The 18,537-nt window shown below is 37.8% G+C and overlaps 2 protein-coding genes across 21 annotated transcripts in view; both read right to left on the bottom strand.

The window, feature by feature from the left end:
- Positions 1 to 4,104, bottom strand: part of mybphb (myosin binding protein Hb) — an 11,836-nt gene extending 7,732 nt beyond the window's left edge. For 2 of the 4 annotated variants that reach the window (XR_001661486.1, XM_016668890.1), the window contains exons 1-5: positions 3,863 to 4,104; positions 2,346 to 2,393; positions 2,139 to 2,204; positions 1,919 to 2,053; positions 468 to 635 (exon numbers count right to left, since the gene is read on the bottom strand). Coding sequence is in view for 3 of the 4 variants with exons in the window: in XM_016668890.1 (XP_016524376.1) it covers positions 468 to 635; positions 1,919 to 2,053; positions 2,139 to 2,204; positions 2,346 to 2,393; positions 3,863 to 4,025 (580 nt within the window). In the remaining variant the exon portion in view is untranslated. Of the gene's footprint in view, positions 1 to 467; positions 636 to 1,918; positions 2,054 to 2,138; positions 2,205 to 2,345; positions 2,394 to 3,844 lie in introns of all 4 variants that reach the window. The other 2 variants (XM_007546920.2, XM_007546921.2) reach the window with 2 other exon arrangements.
- Positions 4,105 to 4,446: 342 nt separating this feature from the next.
- Positions 4,447 to 18,537, bottom strand: part of nav1b (neuron navigator 1b) — a 63,940-nt gene continuing 49,849 nt past the window's right edge. For 6 of the 17 annotated variants that reach the window (XM_016668876.1, XM_016668875.1, XM_016668877.1 and 3 more), the window contains 21 exons: positions 18,017 to 18,069; positions 17,634 to 17,657; positions 17,135 to 17,212; positions 16,538 to 16,546; positions 15,186 to 15,269; positions 14,498 to 14,609; positions 14,292 to 14,413; positions 13,447 to 13,455; positions 12,860 to 13,029; positions 12,583 to 12,739; positions 12,227 to 12,425; positions 11,794 to 11,894; positions 11,610 to 11,705; positions 11,222 to 11,390; positions 10,376 to 10,611; positions 10,131 to 10,285; positions 9,975 to 10,046; positions 9,554 to 9,750; positions 9,333 to 9,451; positions 7,525 to 7,722; positions 4,447 to 7,439 (listed from right to left, as the gene is read on the bottom strand). In XM_016668876.1, the coding sequence (XP_016524362.1) occupies positions 7,362 to 7,439; positions 7,525 to 7,722; positions 9,333 to 9,451; positions 9,554 to 9,750; positions 9,975 to 10,046; positions 10,131 to 10,285; positions 10,376 to 10,611; positions 11,222 to 11,390; positions 11,610 to 11,705; positions 11,794 to 11,894; positions 12,227 to 12,425; positions 12,583 to 12,739; positions 12,860 to 13,029; positions 13,447 to 13,455; positions 14,292 to 14,413; positions 14,498 to 14,609; positions 15,186 to 15,269; positions 16,538 to 16,546; positions 17,135 to 17,212; positions 17,634 to 17,657; positions 18,017 to 18,069 (2,438 nt within the window). In that variant the 3' untranslated portion in view covers positions 4,447 to 7,361. The remainder of the gene's footprint in view (positions 7,440 to 7,524; positions 7,723 to 9,332; positions 9,452 to 9,553; positions 9,751 to 9,974; positions 10,047 to 10,130; positions 10,286 to 10,375; positions 10,612 to 11,221; positions 11,391 to 11,609; positions 11,706 to 11,793; positions 11,895 to 12,226; positions 12,426 to 12,582; positions 12,740 to 12,859; positions 13,030 to 13,446; positions 13,456 to 14,291; positions 14,414 to 14,497; positions 14,610 to 15,185; positions 15,270 to 16,537; positions 16,547 to 17,134; positions 17,213 to 17,633; positions 17,658 to 18,016; positions 18,070 to 18,537) is intronic. The other 11 variants (XM_016668879.1, XM_016668888.1, XM_016668880.1 and 8 more) reach the window with 8 other exon arrangements.

The following is an 18,537-nucleotide window of genomic DNA, read 5'->3' as shown; positions in this document are numbered from 1 at the left end:
CCATCCATCCATCCATCCATCCATCCATCAATCCATCCATCAATCAATCAATCAATCAATCAATCAGCTGGTCCCCACCTCCAGTGGTCATTAGGTCAAAGGTGGAGCCAACCCATTACAAGGGAACAGAAATACTGGCAGGACTTTGCAACCCATCCTACTAAATTAATAAACGTGAAATATTTAGGCCAAACCCAAATTTAATGTGTTCCAAAATGGTTGCACCTCTGAAAAAACCTTAACATAATATACATTTTGTGTTTTCTCTTCTGTAATAATGGTTCTTTTACATCTTTATATTATGTATTTGTCCATTGGTTTGCCTTGTTGTCCTTACTCCTGCGCTGACATGTTTTACTGACGCAGCTTACACTTTAAGTAAGGATAGCATGTAAATAAAATTTTGACAAAAGCTTTTTGCTTTTAGTCCTCTGCCCCCAAAAAAACAAAGAAAAAGCTTTTCTTACCAGCAACTTCCTTCACCAGTACGGGCTCTGGGAGAGTGACAGGGGGGCTGCGGCCTCCTTCGTTCACAGCCACCACACGGATCTTCAGGCGGTCACCGGTGGTCTGGTTCTTGATGACGTAGCGACTGGACTTCTGCAGGTCCTCATTGACCGCTTTCCAGTCCTCAGCTGGATGGAATATTGACATATAATGAAGTTTACTGAATGTTCTATGAATGCAGGAGCTATTTCACAGACATTACATTAAGATACGGTTCTTTTTCTGGACCCCCAAAAATCACATTTGCTCTAATTGGATTTTTTTTTTTTTTCTAGCCATCAAAATGTTTTCCAGACAAGCAGACAAACTGATTTAAAGTAATACAGTTTTGTTTAGATTTGTTTTTCATTTGCTGGCATTATTAAGCTAACAATGCTCACAATGAATGCTTTCATACAAACATTTTTGTTAGCTTCTTGGTTTTCTACTGCTTTAACATCACTTTTCCAGAGAAGTACACGTTAATTGACATTGTTGTCCCTACTTTAGACCCTCATGAATGTCTGAACTAGAAATAGTATCGTGTTTATTTTGCAAGAAAATAACACCCAGCAGCTATGGACAGTGTCTACAGTTGACAAAACACATTTTGCATGAACTGCTAGAGATACAAAGTCAAAAGGAGTCCCAAGTTTAAGTAATCATTGTTGTTATGTTTTTTCAGCTACTGATGTTTACAATGTGTTTAATTGAAAATAAAAAATAAATAAAAAAAGCAACTCCTTTGTTTGTTTGATTATAGCATTCTGTACATTGTGATGTTAGTCTACCATCTTGTTTTTTTTTTTTTTTAATGTAACACTCTTTTCTCTTAACTTTCTGCCCAGCAGTGAATGTTTTTGCCCCTTCACTACAAAGGCAGAAGGTTTTCTGCCTTTGCAGGTCATAACCAAAAAGCTATGTTAGCATAGCTTTTTGGGACAGTTTAGGTAAATAGTGCCTAGTACAGATGGCATACTACAAAGTTTTGTAATTGAAATAATAGTACACAGTACATACAAACTGTGTATTTAACAACTAATCACTTTGTGTGTGTTTGCTAAATGAAGCCTTCACTCAGCCACTGCTGAGATTAGCCTACTACTGTAAGTCTAAAAGCAGGACCTCCAGCAGGACCACACCAACCCTGAAATGCCTCTTCCCTTCTAGGGAGAGGTTAGGTAGCTCATGATATAACTGAGAGGCTGACACTTCAGGGACAGCTGCAACTGATCTGGCTGACCCAAATTAAAACACCAATTTCACGTTTTCCTCAATGGATCTAAAATACTATCAGATTGTGTTGAAAACTGAGACCTTAATATACTTGCGCATGCCAAAACCAAAATCAGCCGTCTACAGTACATCTTTCACAAGATGATTCACAGGTCAGCCTTATATTGCACACGGTTCAAGGCACAGCGGGACTTACTTCCATCCTTGCAAACTTCAATGACATATCCGTCCAGACCAGAGTCCCCAATGGTCTCAGGCTGGCTCCAAATGATGGTCACTGAATTGTCATTTTTGTCTTCAACAAACAGATCCACAGGGGCGCTTGTGGGCTCTAGGAATAATGGTTGAAACATTGGTTAATTAGCTGAAGATGATTTTACTCTCATTGATCTTTTTCTTTTGGAGCAGAGTCTCACCTTTGGGTGGAGGAGGTGGAGTGGGTGGCTTAGGCTCTGGTGCAGGTGCCTCAGCAGGAGCTTCCCCTAGTGGTGAAAAGAGAAAAGTTTTATTGTTTGCAAAAATAATGAGCAGTTTTACTTTACAGCAAGTTTTGTGTACATCTGTGCTCATATTTTTTCATAAAAAATATGAGAGTATATAAACACTTTTCCAGGGTGGTTTACCATCAGCAGGAGCTTCTGACTCTGCAGCTGGAGCAGCGCCCTCTGTGGCTGAAGCAGAAGCAGCTATTATTAAATGTTAGATATTGTTAATTAGTGCCTTAAGCAGATGGGACATGTTTTGGCAAATGCTTATGGATGTCTTGCGACTGTAAGCGTGAGAAATGATAATAAAGAAGCCAAACAGTGAGCTGAGCTTCAGTGAGAATAGGATGACGGCTTATAACTTTTCTATTTCAGTTTTTGCATTTTACCATCAGCAGGGGCATCAGCAGCATTAGCGGGTGTTTCCTATGCAGCAGGAACAAATGGTGAGGTTAGTAAAAGACACTACAGTTTAGAGAAGCCAGCTTTCCTGTAATAGGAGGTTGGTTTAAGATTAGATGCTCCACTTGCTGCTGTTATACTTTTAGCTGGGACCACAGTTGCTGCAAAAGCAGCTGATGATTCCTCAGTAACAGGTGCAGCAGCTGACTTGTATGTGGAACCAGAAGTTCCACTATTAAAATATGTATATACATTAATTATTAAAATTTGTCAAGATTTAAATTGGGACAAATTCATGTATTTTTTTTAACAATTTAACAAATAAGCATATGCATATGCAGAACACTATATATTTCACTGTGTATTCTAGAATTTCATGGGGTGTGTTGCAGCACATCTTGAATTTATCTTAACTCTAAAGATAAATTCTTGAATTTATCTTAACTCTAAACCCCAAATCTGAAAGTTAGTGAATGGATCTAACACTGTCCCAGTCAAGATGATTGGATAGGGTTAAGGTTGACCAATCAATCTTATTTGACAAATCATAATTTCTGCCACGTTGGGGCACTTTTGGAACTCCATAGAACTCTACGGCGCTAGCGGATATAGCTAATTGGCTTGGCCATCCACATGGCGAATTTGCCATAAGAACAATAAGTGATAGGCTGTAACAAGTAAATATAAATTTCAAGTCGCCTATAATGCAGTAATGCTTAGCAATCAAAGAAATAAAATAAAAAAACAAACAAACAAATAACAAAAGGTTGCAACATAAGCTGCAACTCAGCTCTATTAGTGAAAGCAGTATAGCTGGAGCAGATTTTAGTGATTCGATAATCGTAGATGTAAATAATATTTTTTTTTCTTTTTCTTTTTTAAAGGAGCAACAAACTAAGTTTTAATGAGTTCTTCACATGAATGCTTATTAAATAATGTGCCATTAACAGCTAATTTCCATCAATGCGTGGAAGCCAATGAAAGACGGCACTTTAGATGTAATTACTACAATGGTTGATTTTAAAAGCCTGGGAATTCTCACTAGAAAATATAGGCACCTTCACACGTGCGTAAAGGTAACGGAGATCTTACCAAGACCCGCACAAACATATTACGATTAATTTAACTTGTTATAAACATATACAAGGTCCTCCACGGAGAGGGAAAAAAAACACATTTAAACTATTGTTTGTCCTGAATAAGTCAGGGTGGTGTTCAGCCGCTGCCGACATTACCCTCGGCAGGGGCAGCGCCCTCAGCAGGTGCCTCTCCCTCAGCTGGAGCGGCCTCCGCGGGGGCTTCCTCGACGGGAGCAGGCTCCGGGGCGGGTTCGGGAGCCGGCTCTGGGGCTTTTTCCTCTTTTTTCTCTGGTTCTTTCTTGGCCGCCTTCTTGATCGGGGCAGGCTTGGACGGCATGTTGGAGGTCGCAGCGAATTCCCAACTCAGTTAAGTCCTTTAGACTGTATCCAATGCCATCATTCCTCTGGGGGATACAAGGCTTATATACCGCTCTGCACGGTAAGTCGCCGCCCCTTTAATGAGCTGCATGTAATAGATACTAAACATGACGGATGACTCAGAACTTCATGTCAAAAGAGAATCGGCATCTTTAAATCTTTCTTGACATCATCTTTTGCAATTAGTATGCCTGATAAAGTTTACATTCATTACTAGTTGCTGTATTTTATCAAAACAGGTCTGTCTTCTAAATGAGATTTTAGATCTCAGAGACAAAGTATATAAATGAATTTTATCTGCATATAAAATTTAGCAGATCTGTCCAAGTACTTTTCCTATAATGTTTTTGGAGTCAAAATGCACACATTAGGACAAGAAATAAATATGACATGTATTTTATTAAATGCCAACAAACAGTGATGAGTGGATGAAAGCCTTCAGGAGCACCATTTATCCATCTATTGGACCCAGCTCTGATGAAATATATTTTTCTATAGGATGCTTTCTTTTTCCACCTCAACGATTGTTGCTGCATCCAGAATGTTGACCAACTGTATTTACAGTCTTTACATTGATGTCCTGTACAAAGTAGATAAATCAAGTTTTACAAAGGATTATTTAAAAAAAGGAATTTTCAATTTTTTGGTTTTTTTAAAAAAGAAAATGTCTAATATGATTTTTTTTCCTAAAGTATATGGTAAGGTGAACTTTTTTGTCTCATCACACTGCAAGTTTACATGCATTTACAACACCTATGAACCCTTAACATATGCACATCCGTGACATTACAAACAGCATAACTTTTTTAAAATCTTAGTTTAGTCCACAACAAGCTTTGCAAAAATATGACTATTCAGCAACCTGTATTGGCCTAAGAAATCAGATTTAGAGCTGATTTAGGCTCGGTTTGAGGTTAAATTGTCTTTGACAATTCATAGCTTAAGTTACATTTCTTCTCTTGTCATTCATAAACATAAAATGTATCAAACAGCTTACAATTCTTACCTATCTTTTGAACCCTGTCTTTAAATTCCAACTACTTTAAGGCTATGTCTGACTGGCTGAAACAAACTTGTATCACTTGTTTTCTTGTGATGCATTTTGATCCAAATCAGGAACGTAGGAAAGACCAGATGAGAGCACAAAGCAACTGCATGTGAAGTTAAGACCTCTGCCAATTGCCGACACCAGTAGAAGTTGCTGCATAGTCCCGATACACCAGTAAGCAAACACAAATCACAGTTTATACAGAGCAACAGGCACAACAACCAGGAAATGAGATGAAAAGCTGGACCTGATGGCTTTAGTCAACCTGCAGAAACGGGTTGGAGTGTGGCCACTGGCCTTTTGATACCTGGAATATTTACAGCAATGAAGCTAACTTGTATTGTTTTCTCTTCAATCAAATAATTTGTACCAGCCAAAGCAGCAGAAACACAATCTAAATGGTTGCACTTCCTTATCCTGCTGTCATTAAAGTGGTCCAACATTCAATCAGCTAAAATAATGGTCAGTTTGGGATGATGGATATTGCACAACCATATATCCTACATTTCATGTACTTCAAAAGGACCTCTTTACACAATTCTACATCGAGCACCTAATAAAGTTTTTATCTGTGTCTATATAACACTATTTTGCTGTGTCGCGTACCCAGATTATTCTCAGAGGAATACTGTACGACATTGAAGAGGGTACACACGACACAATGTCTCACGTTACTTCAGAATGTCTTCAACACTATTTAACATGTAAGGTCATATTTCCGGTTTGACAGAAATGACACCAAACGTTTTGCTAACCTACTCTGCAATACAATCCTAAAACATTTTGGGGCCTCTTTTTTTTTAAGCATCATACGAATCTAACCAATACTAATATGCATGACTGGTGAGAGACTGTTCAGTTTGTAAAGTGTAACAACTGTGGTGGATGAATTCACCATGTGCAGCTTTAGAGTTGCTCTGCTCAGCCATTGTTAAACGTGTTTTGAAGTACTTTGATAAGGCTTCTTTGAAGAGCACCTACTACATGATACTATTGTACACTTAAGTGTTTCATAAACATTCATAGCTGAACTTAAACTAAGTTGACAGTCAATATGCAAAGTCAAAGTAAAATATTTGGTTCAGTATATTAGATTTTTTGCACCAACTAATGCAGATAAATAAACTGCAACACAGCCTGATTGTATGTACACATTATATACACAATATCATGGGGAACATTTGAAACAAATGTGCTCTTTTGAAGATAAATTACAATCTGAATTGGATTCAGTACGCATTCACTCATTTGTTTTGATCAAACAGTGTTTCTTATCTTATGTTATCCCTGTGTAGTAAGTATCTCATACCTGATATTTATGGCAGCCTTAGTGGCACTGCTTGTGTTCTATGAAATAAAACTCTAAGTGCTTCATAAAAGTGGTGTGTACAGCCACAGAGCAATTAAATCACATCACTGATATTTAAGCTCAGTTTTATATAAAAGAGTATGACAGCAACATTTCCTATGAAATCAAAACAAAAAAATGAAAGTTTAATCATTTTCATTATAAAATTATAATGATGAACTGAAATAACAATACAAAGGAACCTGGGGAAATAAAGAATTCCTGACTGAATAGTTGTAATAATGTTGATGAAAGCACCAGTAAACTCTGCTTAGGTTGAGGTGGCATGAACATCTCTGCTGTTAAGGCATTTTTCACCTGCTGGAGTTGTAAAGTTCAGGATTGCATATGTATTAAGAATTGGCCTCCAAAGGCTTTCTGTATACAGTAGATATGTACCAAAGACTTTTGCGTTTAACAGTAGTGTCTGTCATGCTGTCATACTCTTTTCCAAAACAAGGTCAATGCTATTAAGGTAAGAGTCATTTGATGAGAACTCACTATCTCAGGACGCACTTAAGGAGAAAACAGGATGGATGGTGCATGTTTTTGTAGGAATCCCCTGATTTGGTGCAAACACCAATGGATTTCAGCGTAAACAGTTAGCACCAATCTAATAGTACTGAGGGCAAATGTGGTGGTAAATTGTTATACATAGTCTTGTTATAGAATATAGCTTTCTATTTATTAGAGCTTCAGTATTCATATTTGCATGTGTTTTAATAATCTGAATCTACATTGAAAAGTTTCATCCACTCTCTAAGGTAATGATAGCTAAATTCTCTCCAAAATCATTTCAAAAGTCTATTTCTTCCAGATCATACACTGCTCCGACACAGTGAAACACATAAAATTAAGTAAAATCTTTAGTGCTGGGTCATTAAGTCTGAGTTGTCTGTTCAGAGCGTAGGCAGATCTTCTTTATCTGGAGATTCAATGTAGTTAGCAGCCTCTTGAAGTTTCAGAAGCATTGCCATCTGCAAAAAAAGGCAATAATTCAGAAACAAGACCCCATATCAAAAAAGTGACACAAAGTTCATGACATGGCACACTCTTTCCTACCAGAGGATCAGATTCCATGGAGCTGGGCGGAGTTTCTTTGTGAGGCCTTTCCTCACTGGACTGACATGGGCTGCTAGAGCTGATGCTGGGAGGAGGTAGATGGAACAGCTTCGCCTGGTCCTGCTGGGCGGACGGCCATGGCAAGGTGCCCCTCACCCACTCCACCGGGTCCTCCCATACGGCCTTCTGGCCATGAACCTGAAGAGGAGCAAAAACCCAGAAATGCGATGTAGAGTATGAAGTCATCACTGAAAGACAAACTGTACTGACATGAAAGCGGTCAAAGACTTTAAAAATAGCAGTTAATTTGTAGGATCTGTTGTTTTTTTCTGTGCAGCCTAATGAACATCACTATACGTCATTGCTCAGCAGTTTCTTTGCATCTTTGTCTAGTTTACTGCTGTTCTCTGCAGTGCTGCAGTTTCATAAAGAGGAGCACTGGGCAGCACAATAAAAAGCATAACACTGAATTGAGGGAATACTCGGCTTGGTGATAGTTGTTATCTGTCCTGGCTGACTAAAGGAAATTATGCTCCAAGACAACCCACACATACACACCAGATTTCAACTTTTATCTATAAACACTACAGGTCTCTCTCTCTTCAAAATGTTCTTGCAGAAGCTTTTAGGTCGAACTACGCCAGTGATGATCACAACCTTCACAATGAAGTCGTTTTATGTTTTTTTTTTTTATGTTCAAAAAATGGTTTTGTCTCAACGTCTGTCAATATACATAGTTAATGTAGAAATTCATTGTATGATAAATTCATGATTATCTTTAAATCAAAATACTGATTTGCGCGGCAACTCAATCCGTGAATCTGTCCTTTTACTCATTGGCCTGGATCTTGCCATTCTGGCAGTACTTTGACTGCAGTAAAAGATTCCTGATATTACCAGGATGCAGAAAGCCTGAAAATTGTATTTTTTCTTAGAATAGTAATTCAGTTTTTATTGGTCTCTAAGGTGATGTTGGTCTCAGTTTTATCAAAGTAATTATCAGTAACTTTGTTCCTGGAAGCAGATTCTGGCAAACCGTAGAAGAACCCGTTAAGGAAGTTTGTCCAACTGGATCAGTGGACTGGCAACATATTCAGAACCGCCATCAATAACCGTTTTGGTTTCCAGTACACACTTTGCAACACTGATCCAATTTAGCTTAATTTTTTTTTTCAAGAATTTTGTTTTGTTTTTCTTCTATGCCTTGAACTTGTGCTCAGTGTCCATTAGTAACTTTCTTTAAGAATATCACTGCATTATGACATAATCCATAGATATTCAGATTATGTAGACAAATTGTAAATGGATTTACCATTTGTTTTTTTCTGATATTTGCAAGCTCCCTAAAAATACTGATTTGCGCGGTATTTTTACCGCGCAAGTGAAATGGGCTTCACTTGGTTTTTCAGTGTAATGCATATTTATTTCTGCCTGCTTTACTTCTAGTCAGTGGAAAATAGATAGTATGTCTTAATCAGATTACTAACATATCCATTGACTTCAGCATCTAGTAGCTCTTTCTTTTTTACATTATTTCCATTTTAATTAATGTGTTGTCAAAAAGCTAACCCTGGGGAAATTACAGGAACCTATTATTCTACTTTAAATATGTGATGATTATCACCCAGTGCAAAAGTCAATAATTAATACTTCAGCCTCATTTTAACAGATTGAAAGATTAGTGGGCTTATAACCTTAAAATAATTTAATTTAGCTCTTCTTTGATATGCCTGATGTGCTAGTGTTGTGATTCCACCAGTGCTAAATATCCTACTTCAGAAAAAGCCCCATTTGTGAAGATATCTTACCTTGACACCATCTTTTGCTCCTTCTTGCAGATATGGGATAATTGAGTGGTTCCACAGATCAATGAACCAAGACCGAAATTCATCAACGGAAACTGGACAAGACAGGAAAAAGCAAGGGCCTGAAGAGAAGTAAAAAAAAGAAGAGAAGACATATAAATCACACACATAATTGCCAAAGAAAAAATATATAATAGGGGTTTTCTCTTTTGTGTTTTCTATACCAATGAGAAAGTCTGATGTGCTGTGCTTCTCAAGGAAGGTGTGCAAATGATACCACAGTTTGGGAACCCAGTCTAAAACCCTGATGAGGTCTTCGTTGGTTAAGCTCCTTTCATCTTCTGACTCCATGAGCTTCCGGTGCAAATACCGTGTGAGGAAGCCATTAGCTGGTTCCACGTTGTTGGAAAAGGTCACCATTCTGAAACAAAAACAACAACAAAAATGTGCACAAATATTTCACACAATGAAAACTACAGTAGTAGAATATTTTTGCACAAATAGAAAACCAAAAAATTACATGGATGCAAGTAAAAGTACAGACCAAGATGTTATAATATCAGACTTGATATATGTGGTAATGACGTCTATAACATTATGAAAAGGACATTCTTTATCTTTTTCAAGCTTTCATCTAAAACCAACCTGAAGCTTAGATGCAGGCTGTGGTTTGCCGTCATCTTCACTGGCTGATTGCTGGTTCCAATAATGTAGGGACTAAATGCACAGATAAAGTTACAGATGTAAGGCCATTTCAACATAATCTCTAAATATGATTTCAGTCTGTGTGTGTAATTTTACCATTTGTGATATTTGCAGGTTAGAGCACCATTGACAAGTTCACTGATGGAAACTGGATCGTGAATGTCATCTAAAATAACCACCAATGGGATTTCTGATGAACTGGTTTCCCGATCTATTTGATTGGCCAAGTTGGAAAGATAAAGCTGTAGATCCTGGGTAAGAACAATGGTGAAAATGACACCCTGTCAGACCAAATAACCTTAATAACGTATTGATCATAATAAAACATCAGTCTCTGTTACCTTGCATGACTGCCGGTGCATGTTGAAAGTGATCACAATCCCGTCTGTGATTTCACGAGCACTGCGGTCCACCAGGTACTCGGCCAACCGGGAAGCTAGGTAAGACTTTCCCGTCCCGCTCGGTCCAGACAGGATGAGACGGCGATGTTTGAGTAGAAGACTGATGTAATGTTGCATCATGGGTTTAGGGATGAGAGTTTCAAACACAAGGCTGTCCACACACTTCTCCTTCAAACCTGCATTTTAACGAGAGGAAGCGAGAATGACCTGATGAAGAACTGCTGCGATAAACAATACAGCTGATTACTGCCTATTAATCGTGTGAAAAACATAAAAGAGGGATGATAAAGTGTAGCTTTAAACTTCGGCTGAAAATTTTAACGCATGGAATATGTATTTCAACAGGTCGTGCTTTGGCAGAGTGATGTTTTGAAGACAGATTTTTATCACCTCGCATGTCCTTCATAAGCCTCACTAAGCTCAAGCACTTCACTCTGAAAATAACTCTGGTACAAGTGTGGGAAGTCTGCACGCCCAACCCCCCGGCTGCAGTGGAGGGGTCCGCTTTACACTTCTTTGGGGCCCATGTGTCTGACAGCACTAAGATCATGTTGCTCAAAGCTCTGCCTGCACTGCTGCTAACAGCACAGCTCACCTACCAAACCTGCAAACATGGAGGAGGAAGGACTACAAATGCATGTTTTTTTTTTTGGAGGGGCAAATCTAAAGGAGAATTTGCACTTTGAGTTTAAACACGGCACGATAATCCTAATTCAAATACAGACCTGTTGAAAAATAATTAATGGTTTCTATATTGGAAATCATGAGTTAATCAACTCTGCAGACCTTTTAGTGATACAGTGATGCTGCTGGGGCCTCGTGACATGCAACGAGACGGCTGTGTCTCGGGAGCTTCGCCTCCCAACACCCGTTTAATGTGGCCCATGCTGTAACTGTAGATTGAGTCTGTAGAAAGACCCAGGCTGGAGGTGGGGTCCACTTTGGCTATATAGACCTGGAATCAAATCCATAAAAAACACACCAAAAAGATATTTAAGTTGAAATAAAAATAAGAAAAAAACACTTCCTTGCAATTAGGTTGACTGTCACTGACAAAAATTGGATTTATTCCACGACAAGAGGTCCTACGAACTCAACCATGTTTGTCCAGACAAATGCCTTTGTTTTTAAATAGGAAAAACCTAAAATGCAATTCCTGAACACAGCATCTCACCTTGAAAGCCTGGCTGACAGCAGAATCCAACATGACCCAGTCCATCCTGCCATTCACCCTGACAGTACCGATGAAGAAATCCTGCCGTTTAGCCTCCTGTTGAGTCAAAGTGCAAGTATTAGGTGACACAGAATATATAATTATTCATAAAAAATGGCTAAAAGTGAAAGAACAATGTGCTCACATCTTTAAAAACCCGTAAATCCGCCACACAAACAACCACTTTGACACGGTGGTCATCTCTCTGCGAGGAAAGGCTGAGCGAATCAGCAGAGTGGACATCTGCTAAGGTGTAAAAATAACAGAAAACAGAAGCAGAACTCAAACTCAACAGCTAAGAAAAATCAGAAAACATTTTTTAAATTAAAAATAATTAACAAATTGGTGAGTCACTGTTGCTCTTCACATTGTTTGTGTTTTAATAAGGACCTTCAACTTTGAAAGAAAATCATTTTCCATAAACTTTCAACTTATATTAGCTACACTTAGATTCTATAGGATTTTTTTCAGAGGTATTTTTTAAAGTTGTCCAGTCTATCACTATTCCTTACATGCTATGCCTAGTTATCCATCACCCTGCTCTATTTTTACTCTTCCTGTCAGAGACTGGACTGTACCTGAGCTGCTCCCCTCACTCAGCCCTCTGCTGTAGCTTTTGGGCATGTGCATGGCAACTGACTGACGGGGGGATGAACTCCCCAGAGCTGTGAGACCTGAGGACTGGGACACAGAGCTGGAGGGTCCAGGAGACGGACAGGGAGACAGACTACCTGTCTTCAGCTTATCGTTCTCAGTCTTCAGGTTCTCCACTGTCATCTGCAAAAACAAAATCACAACAGTTTCAGGACAGTTATTTAAGAAAACAAAAGTGCTGTGAATACTTGCAAAGATACTCTGAAGCTTTCCGTTTGTAGTGAATACTTACATATTTATGTATTCAGCATAAAAAATTCATAAATATACAAGCACATACCTGCATGTTGGTCATGGCCTCCTGCAGCTGCTCCAGCTGATGTGCAGAGCTTAAAGCCTCCAGGCGGATGTCTGTCAGCTTCCGCTCCTTCTCCCACAGCTCTGAGCGCAGCTCTGTTACAACTTTATCATCTGCCACATCATCTCCTTCACAGAGTCTGAAAAAACAAAGATCACATCACTGGAGACACTAGAAAAGCCAAGCAGATTGGACAATACTAAAATAAATAAATAAATAAATAAATAAAATCAGGACTTAATAGTTTTTGGCGGCTTACCCTGCCGATGAGGCAGAAGCAGAGGATTTCATTTGAGGGTTATCTCCAGGAATGTTGACTTTTGGGGAAGAAGGTGCAGAAGACTCTGGAGTGGCGATCTCTTCGATGTCAGCGTACGGCCCTGACTTTGAGCCTTTCTTACTGAAAGCTTTGTTGAAGGAGCTACGCAGCTGGTTAGACGAGGTAGGAACTCAGATCAGCATGTGCAATGGTTTTGAAAACACTTAAAACAACCAAAAATGTGAAAGCTGGTAGTATTACATGAAAAATGGCTCCCAGGTTAACTTTTGAAAGCAATTTAATGAAAGCTCTCTTTTAACTTGTGAATTCTGAGAAAATGGTGGGTAAATTGAAATGAATGATTCACAGCTGGTGTACTACAGACGTTGATAATGTCTGCAATAAAATGGCTATCTATGAAAAATGTATGTCTAAAATCCTTGTCATGTCAGATGATGTGATGAGATGATATTATGAGGAGCTTAATGAGTAAATAAAATGCAAACACAAGAGCACAAACATTTTTAAGTATGACTCGTTAAAAACATGCAGGTTTAGATGTTGCTTAAGGTTTCACCATCACTCACCTCAAAGACCTAAAATAAAAAAGGGAGCATGAGGGAGAGAATAGAGTCATACTTAATACCATGTGGATAAAAATAGGAGGAGAATCAAAAGCATGCATGATAATGCAGGATCATTGTCTGGTGTCTTTTGTCATCTTCGAGATGCTTTTGTGCCTGATTGTTTTCTTGTTCTGGTTTCTATGATTTATATTTTTTTAAGAGTCAGTCAGCTTTTTTCAAATGTGTTCACATTTACCAGGTTTTGCCTTTCAATCCAACCTAGTTTTATGGTTCTCTGCTTTTGTTGGCAGATTTGGTCATTATTGTTTTTGTAGAAGTATCTGTTCTTTCAAGTATAATTTTTCCTGCAGGCTTTGCTTAGGTTATAAATTTAAGATAATTTGTTATTTCTGTTTCTCCCTCATTGTGTCTTGTTAGCATAGTTGTCATAGAATTATCTTCCTGAAACTCTTTTATGTAAAGTCTGAGCCAATCAGTCTGTTGAATTGTTTTACAAGCTAGAAAGGTTATGCTTCAGTTCAAAATATTTTTATGGTTTTACCTTTATTCCAGACTGGTTTTCTTGGAATGATTATAATTGCAAGTATTTCACTGGACATATGGTAGAAATAATGCAGAATTGATAGAAAAACATACATAATTGTTTGAATGTTATTTTATATTGCTGATACACTTGCTATGAATCATTCAAGACAGCTTCTTTTGAAGAAAAGTTTATCACATCACCTGAATAAAATTGTGTTTTATGCAAAAGTGACAAAACAAACACATAATTTATGTAACATCAGACTTCTTGAGATCTTATAGCTTAATACTGATTTACGTTTGTGCTGTTAGTTCCTCACCCAGCTCTTCTTTTTCTTCTTCTTGGCCTCCTGCTCCTTGAGACTCCCCATGCTCGAATGGCTTGTAGTGCTTGTAAGACTGGAGATGCTCTCTGATGAGTTCTGTCGATTTATCAGCAGCTCTGGATAACAGCAGGTAAAACAATCTGTTAATAGTCCAAAAAAATGCATGTGGAGGGGTTTATATAAGGAATGACATTCTGTACCTTTAGGTGTGATTTCTGGGTTGCTGAGAGCAGTTTGAATGATTTCTTGGGCTTCTGTATTTTTGGCTTTTAAAACCTCAATGGTCTGTTTCAATTCAGTGAGCTCAGAGTCCTGGAGAAAGAAAACAATGTCAGGTTACAGTAGCTGACTGGCTGAACAGAGTCTGTTTTGAGCTGAAGAGTTTTTAGGTTTTTAGGTTGTGCTAAGTAGTTCACGACGACATGGATTATTCTGCCATGTAAACTTTGACCCTCACCTATTTTCCTGGATAAACTTTACAGTTACATCTCAGATTTTACACAAGACACAAGGTTATAGATCCTGATGGTACAAACTATAAAAGACTGAACACATACAGTTTTACAAGGTTGTATGCAAATGGACCACAAACATTTTGTAAGCAACATGCTTTAGACAGATTAGAGCAGAGTAAAGATGCTTAGTAGAGCATCATGTTTAGATAAAAGCAAACTCAGGATTTCACCATACTAGCTGTCAAAACTGGCAGTGGAGGGGTGATGATTAAGGCTTCTTACATGTCTACAGGACCATTTAAAACAATGTTGTAAAAAAACCCCAATTGATTTCTTATCACTCCAATGAAATCTTGTGCATCAAATCACTACTTGTACAGACTTGTTATGAGGCAAAACATAGCTCATTTGTGGCATAATACCAACAAGATACCTTTTGTTCTGAGGAGACTGACAGTGTCTGCAGGCGTGCTGTCATCAGTGCCAGACTCTGCTCAAACGCTGCAACCAGATTAGCCTGTAAGACGGAGAAAGAGAGGTGAACGGCCACAGAGGGAAAAAGTGTGTGCAGATGGCAATGGGTGATAGGTATGAGTCATGAGCTGAATAAAATCGGTCTGCAACCTCACTCAGCACATCAAGCAAACGTCTCTCTGTGGTTAAGTGGGGGAGAAAGGAAGGGATGTAGCAGTCAAACAGCTGTGGATGATGTCAGAGTTGAAAGCAAACATTAGGATAAGGATGGTGAAGCAGAGCAGCAATGTAAGGTCAACTCTAATGTAGCAAATTTGACTCATTTAGGAATTGACAAATGACAATAAGAGGGCAAAGAGTAAGTTTGTGTTACTTCGTAACGAAATAAGGACACTGTTTCTGGACTCATGCCGATAATATCATGCAGAATTAGTAAGAAATTCAAAACTCACTTAGAATGAGAGGCTTAGTTTTTGTGCAGATTCAAAACTAGCAGACCAGCACTCTGCTTCCATTAATATTTTTTTTTTTTTACAAAATTTGTCAAATTTTACTGCTGCTTATTTTCGAAATTTTTTCTAAAATCAAAGTTTTTATCTTCATTTACAAAACCTAAAACTTTAGCTGGTCTCTGTCTAAACATTGCTACTATCCTAGAAACACAAAATAATATTGATCTGAATTAATATTTCATTTATAATTTGATGTATGAGCGCTTAGAACATTTTGTCACTTACAAATGTAAGATGAAAATATGTTTAGACTCTGGCAAATCATACATCCAATGTGCTCTGATTGCATCATGATTTTTATGCCTTATTCTCATAAAAAAAACCAAAAACCAAAACATAGGTAGGACATTGGGACGTAGGAAACAAAAAAGGGGGAATGATATGCAACAAGACTCCAATTGAGAATTGAGGTGAGTAGCAAACCCTGAGGGATTTTTCCTCTACCTATGTGGTACGCATCATAACCATAATTTCTCCAGTCTGAATGACTGCTAAAAGATTTAGAGAACAATAAAATATAGATTTGTTGCAATCAGATGGAAATACTGCTTTGTACTGTATGGAAACAGGGACAAGAAACAGCCACAATGGTTGCAAAAAATTGTGCAAAGAGCACAAATGAGGCTGTTAAAGTTTAGAAAGCAGATGCATCACTGAAATGGTGGTCCAGAGACAAAAGACAACTGCATTATGGAAATTATTTATTGCTGTTGCTCCAGCCAATGGGATGCACCATGCCAACCACAACCCCAACAGAAAGTTACAGTTCAACACAGTACTGTATTCTGCTCTAACAAACCTGGCCTAGCTGTAACACCCAGCATCCAGAGGTGAGAGTCATTGGGAAGCAGGCAGGGGGCAGCAGAGAGTCCAGCAGTCAATACAGCCAAGGTAAAAAGAAAGGGACAGATGCATTAGATCTGGGGGGGGAAAAAATCCTATGCAAGTCATATAAAAACACACACAAACACAAAAGTGGGCATCACCCCTTTAACAAATATACCAAAACAAAAACACTGCTTCTTTCATAGATTTGTTATTGAAATTCGGAGTTTGTTTCTGTTAAACCAGTCAGATTCATGCATTAAAAGCTGAATACAATGAAGAAGCAGGGTGCAGAGGTTTTCAGGTAAAATTCTTAAAACTACAAACAGGCTTATGGTTAAAGGCTGGTGAAAATGTGTTTTTAATTATTTGAGTAACAGACGTTAAAATGTGTTTTTAATTAGATGAGTAACAGAGTTAGAAATGGAAATATGTTATGCCACTGTGAAATTCACTTAAAGAGAAATTGATCTTTAGAATTATCAAAATCTCATATGGGAAGTAAAAACAAATCAAGTCAACTAGCTCCTAACTAAAAGTGAATAGAAAATGAGGTAATGACTGCACATACATTAGCAGAAAGCTGCATCGTCAGGTCAGCCACCTTTTCCTGGGACGACTCCAGCTCTCGTCTCAACTTCCGGATTTGCTGCAGAAAAAAAATCTAATTAGGTTTAAGATGTAAGACAACTTGATCTTCAGTCAAAACTGCAAAAGTATTGAAGACTTTAATTTGGATAATGAACTCAATGATGCAACGGTGGATTGTGATAAACACACTACTTTACAACCACAATATGCAAACAACATAATATTGAGGCTACTGCACCACAAAAAGGAACTACAAAGTGAGTATGGAGAGCATGCACTGAGAACTGTACTAGGTCTGGACTGTGTTTATTAGATTTTGGGGAAGGGTACTGGAGTTCAAAGAATATTAGAGATAAAACAAAATGAGTTATGAGCTGCTGAGATAAAGATCCGTGGCCTTCCTGGAACACTGTGAACACAGGCGGATGACTGGACACATTCCAACAAGTCTCACAGATGAGATATAACGTGATCCTTACCTCTCCTTGTATTCTTTCCTCACTCTTATGAAGCATCAACACAAGAAAAGGGGATTGAGTCGAGGATTAAGTCTAATTACATTTGCAATATAAAATAACTATTTATCTAAGGTTTCAAATATGACACCTTAGAGAGTAAAACAAAACATGGCTATATCTTTACCGTTTTTATGTCTATTTAATGAAAAGATTCTATAATGAAGCAGTTTTTGAAAAATCTTAATCTTGTGAGAAGTTGCCAATTTAATTAAGAAAAAACTTGTCAATACTACTTTCTATGAAATATATTATTTAGATAGATTAAAACATGAGAATGAAACGACAGCAAACATAAGATAGATAAAAATGTTCTTTATTCATGTAAAACAGCTGTGTTGACTCACCGCAGAATAGTTAGATGACGCATTGGATGCCAAAGAGAGCACAGAGCCATGCACTGCAGAAGACAAAGGAAAGACATTACTCCATGGAAAAACTCAGTTTCTTTCACAGGGATACTAATTTAATCAGTAAGAAAACAAAACAATTGTTTTCTTAAAAACTCTGTCTGAGACAACTAGACGTCAAGCTTTTTGGAAAATACAATTAAGAACAGATGACTGCAGAGAAATAATTTAAGAATATGACTGTCTCTATGAACATTAAAATCATAAATAAACCTGAGTTGATTTATTTTTTTACTGTGTGTAGCAAAGCTTAAGAAAATAAACAATGTAAAAGTAAATTAAATATGTAAATTACAAACTATAATCAATCACTTAATTAGAATGTGTTGCAAAACTTGTCATTTACCTACAACTTTAAAAAGTATTAGTTCAAATCTTGATTTAATTCACTACAAGTCTAAAATGACCATATAACACTTCTCTCCATCTTGCTTGGCCATGAAAGGAAACTGTTTATG

This window comes from Poecilia formosa, unplaced genomic scaffold (assembly GCF_000485575.1).
Source record: "Poecilia formosa unplaced genomic scaffold, Poecilia_formosa-5.1.2 Scaffold18, whole genome shotgun sequence".
In the NCBI taxonomy this organism is placed as follows: Eukaryota; Metazoa; Chordata; class Actinopteri; order Cyprinodontiformes; family Poeciliidae; genus Poecilia; species Poecilia formosa.
This window is presented reverse-complemented; position numbering and strand designations above follow the sequence as displayed.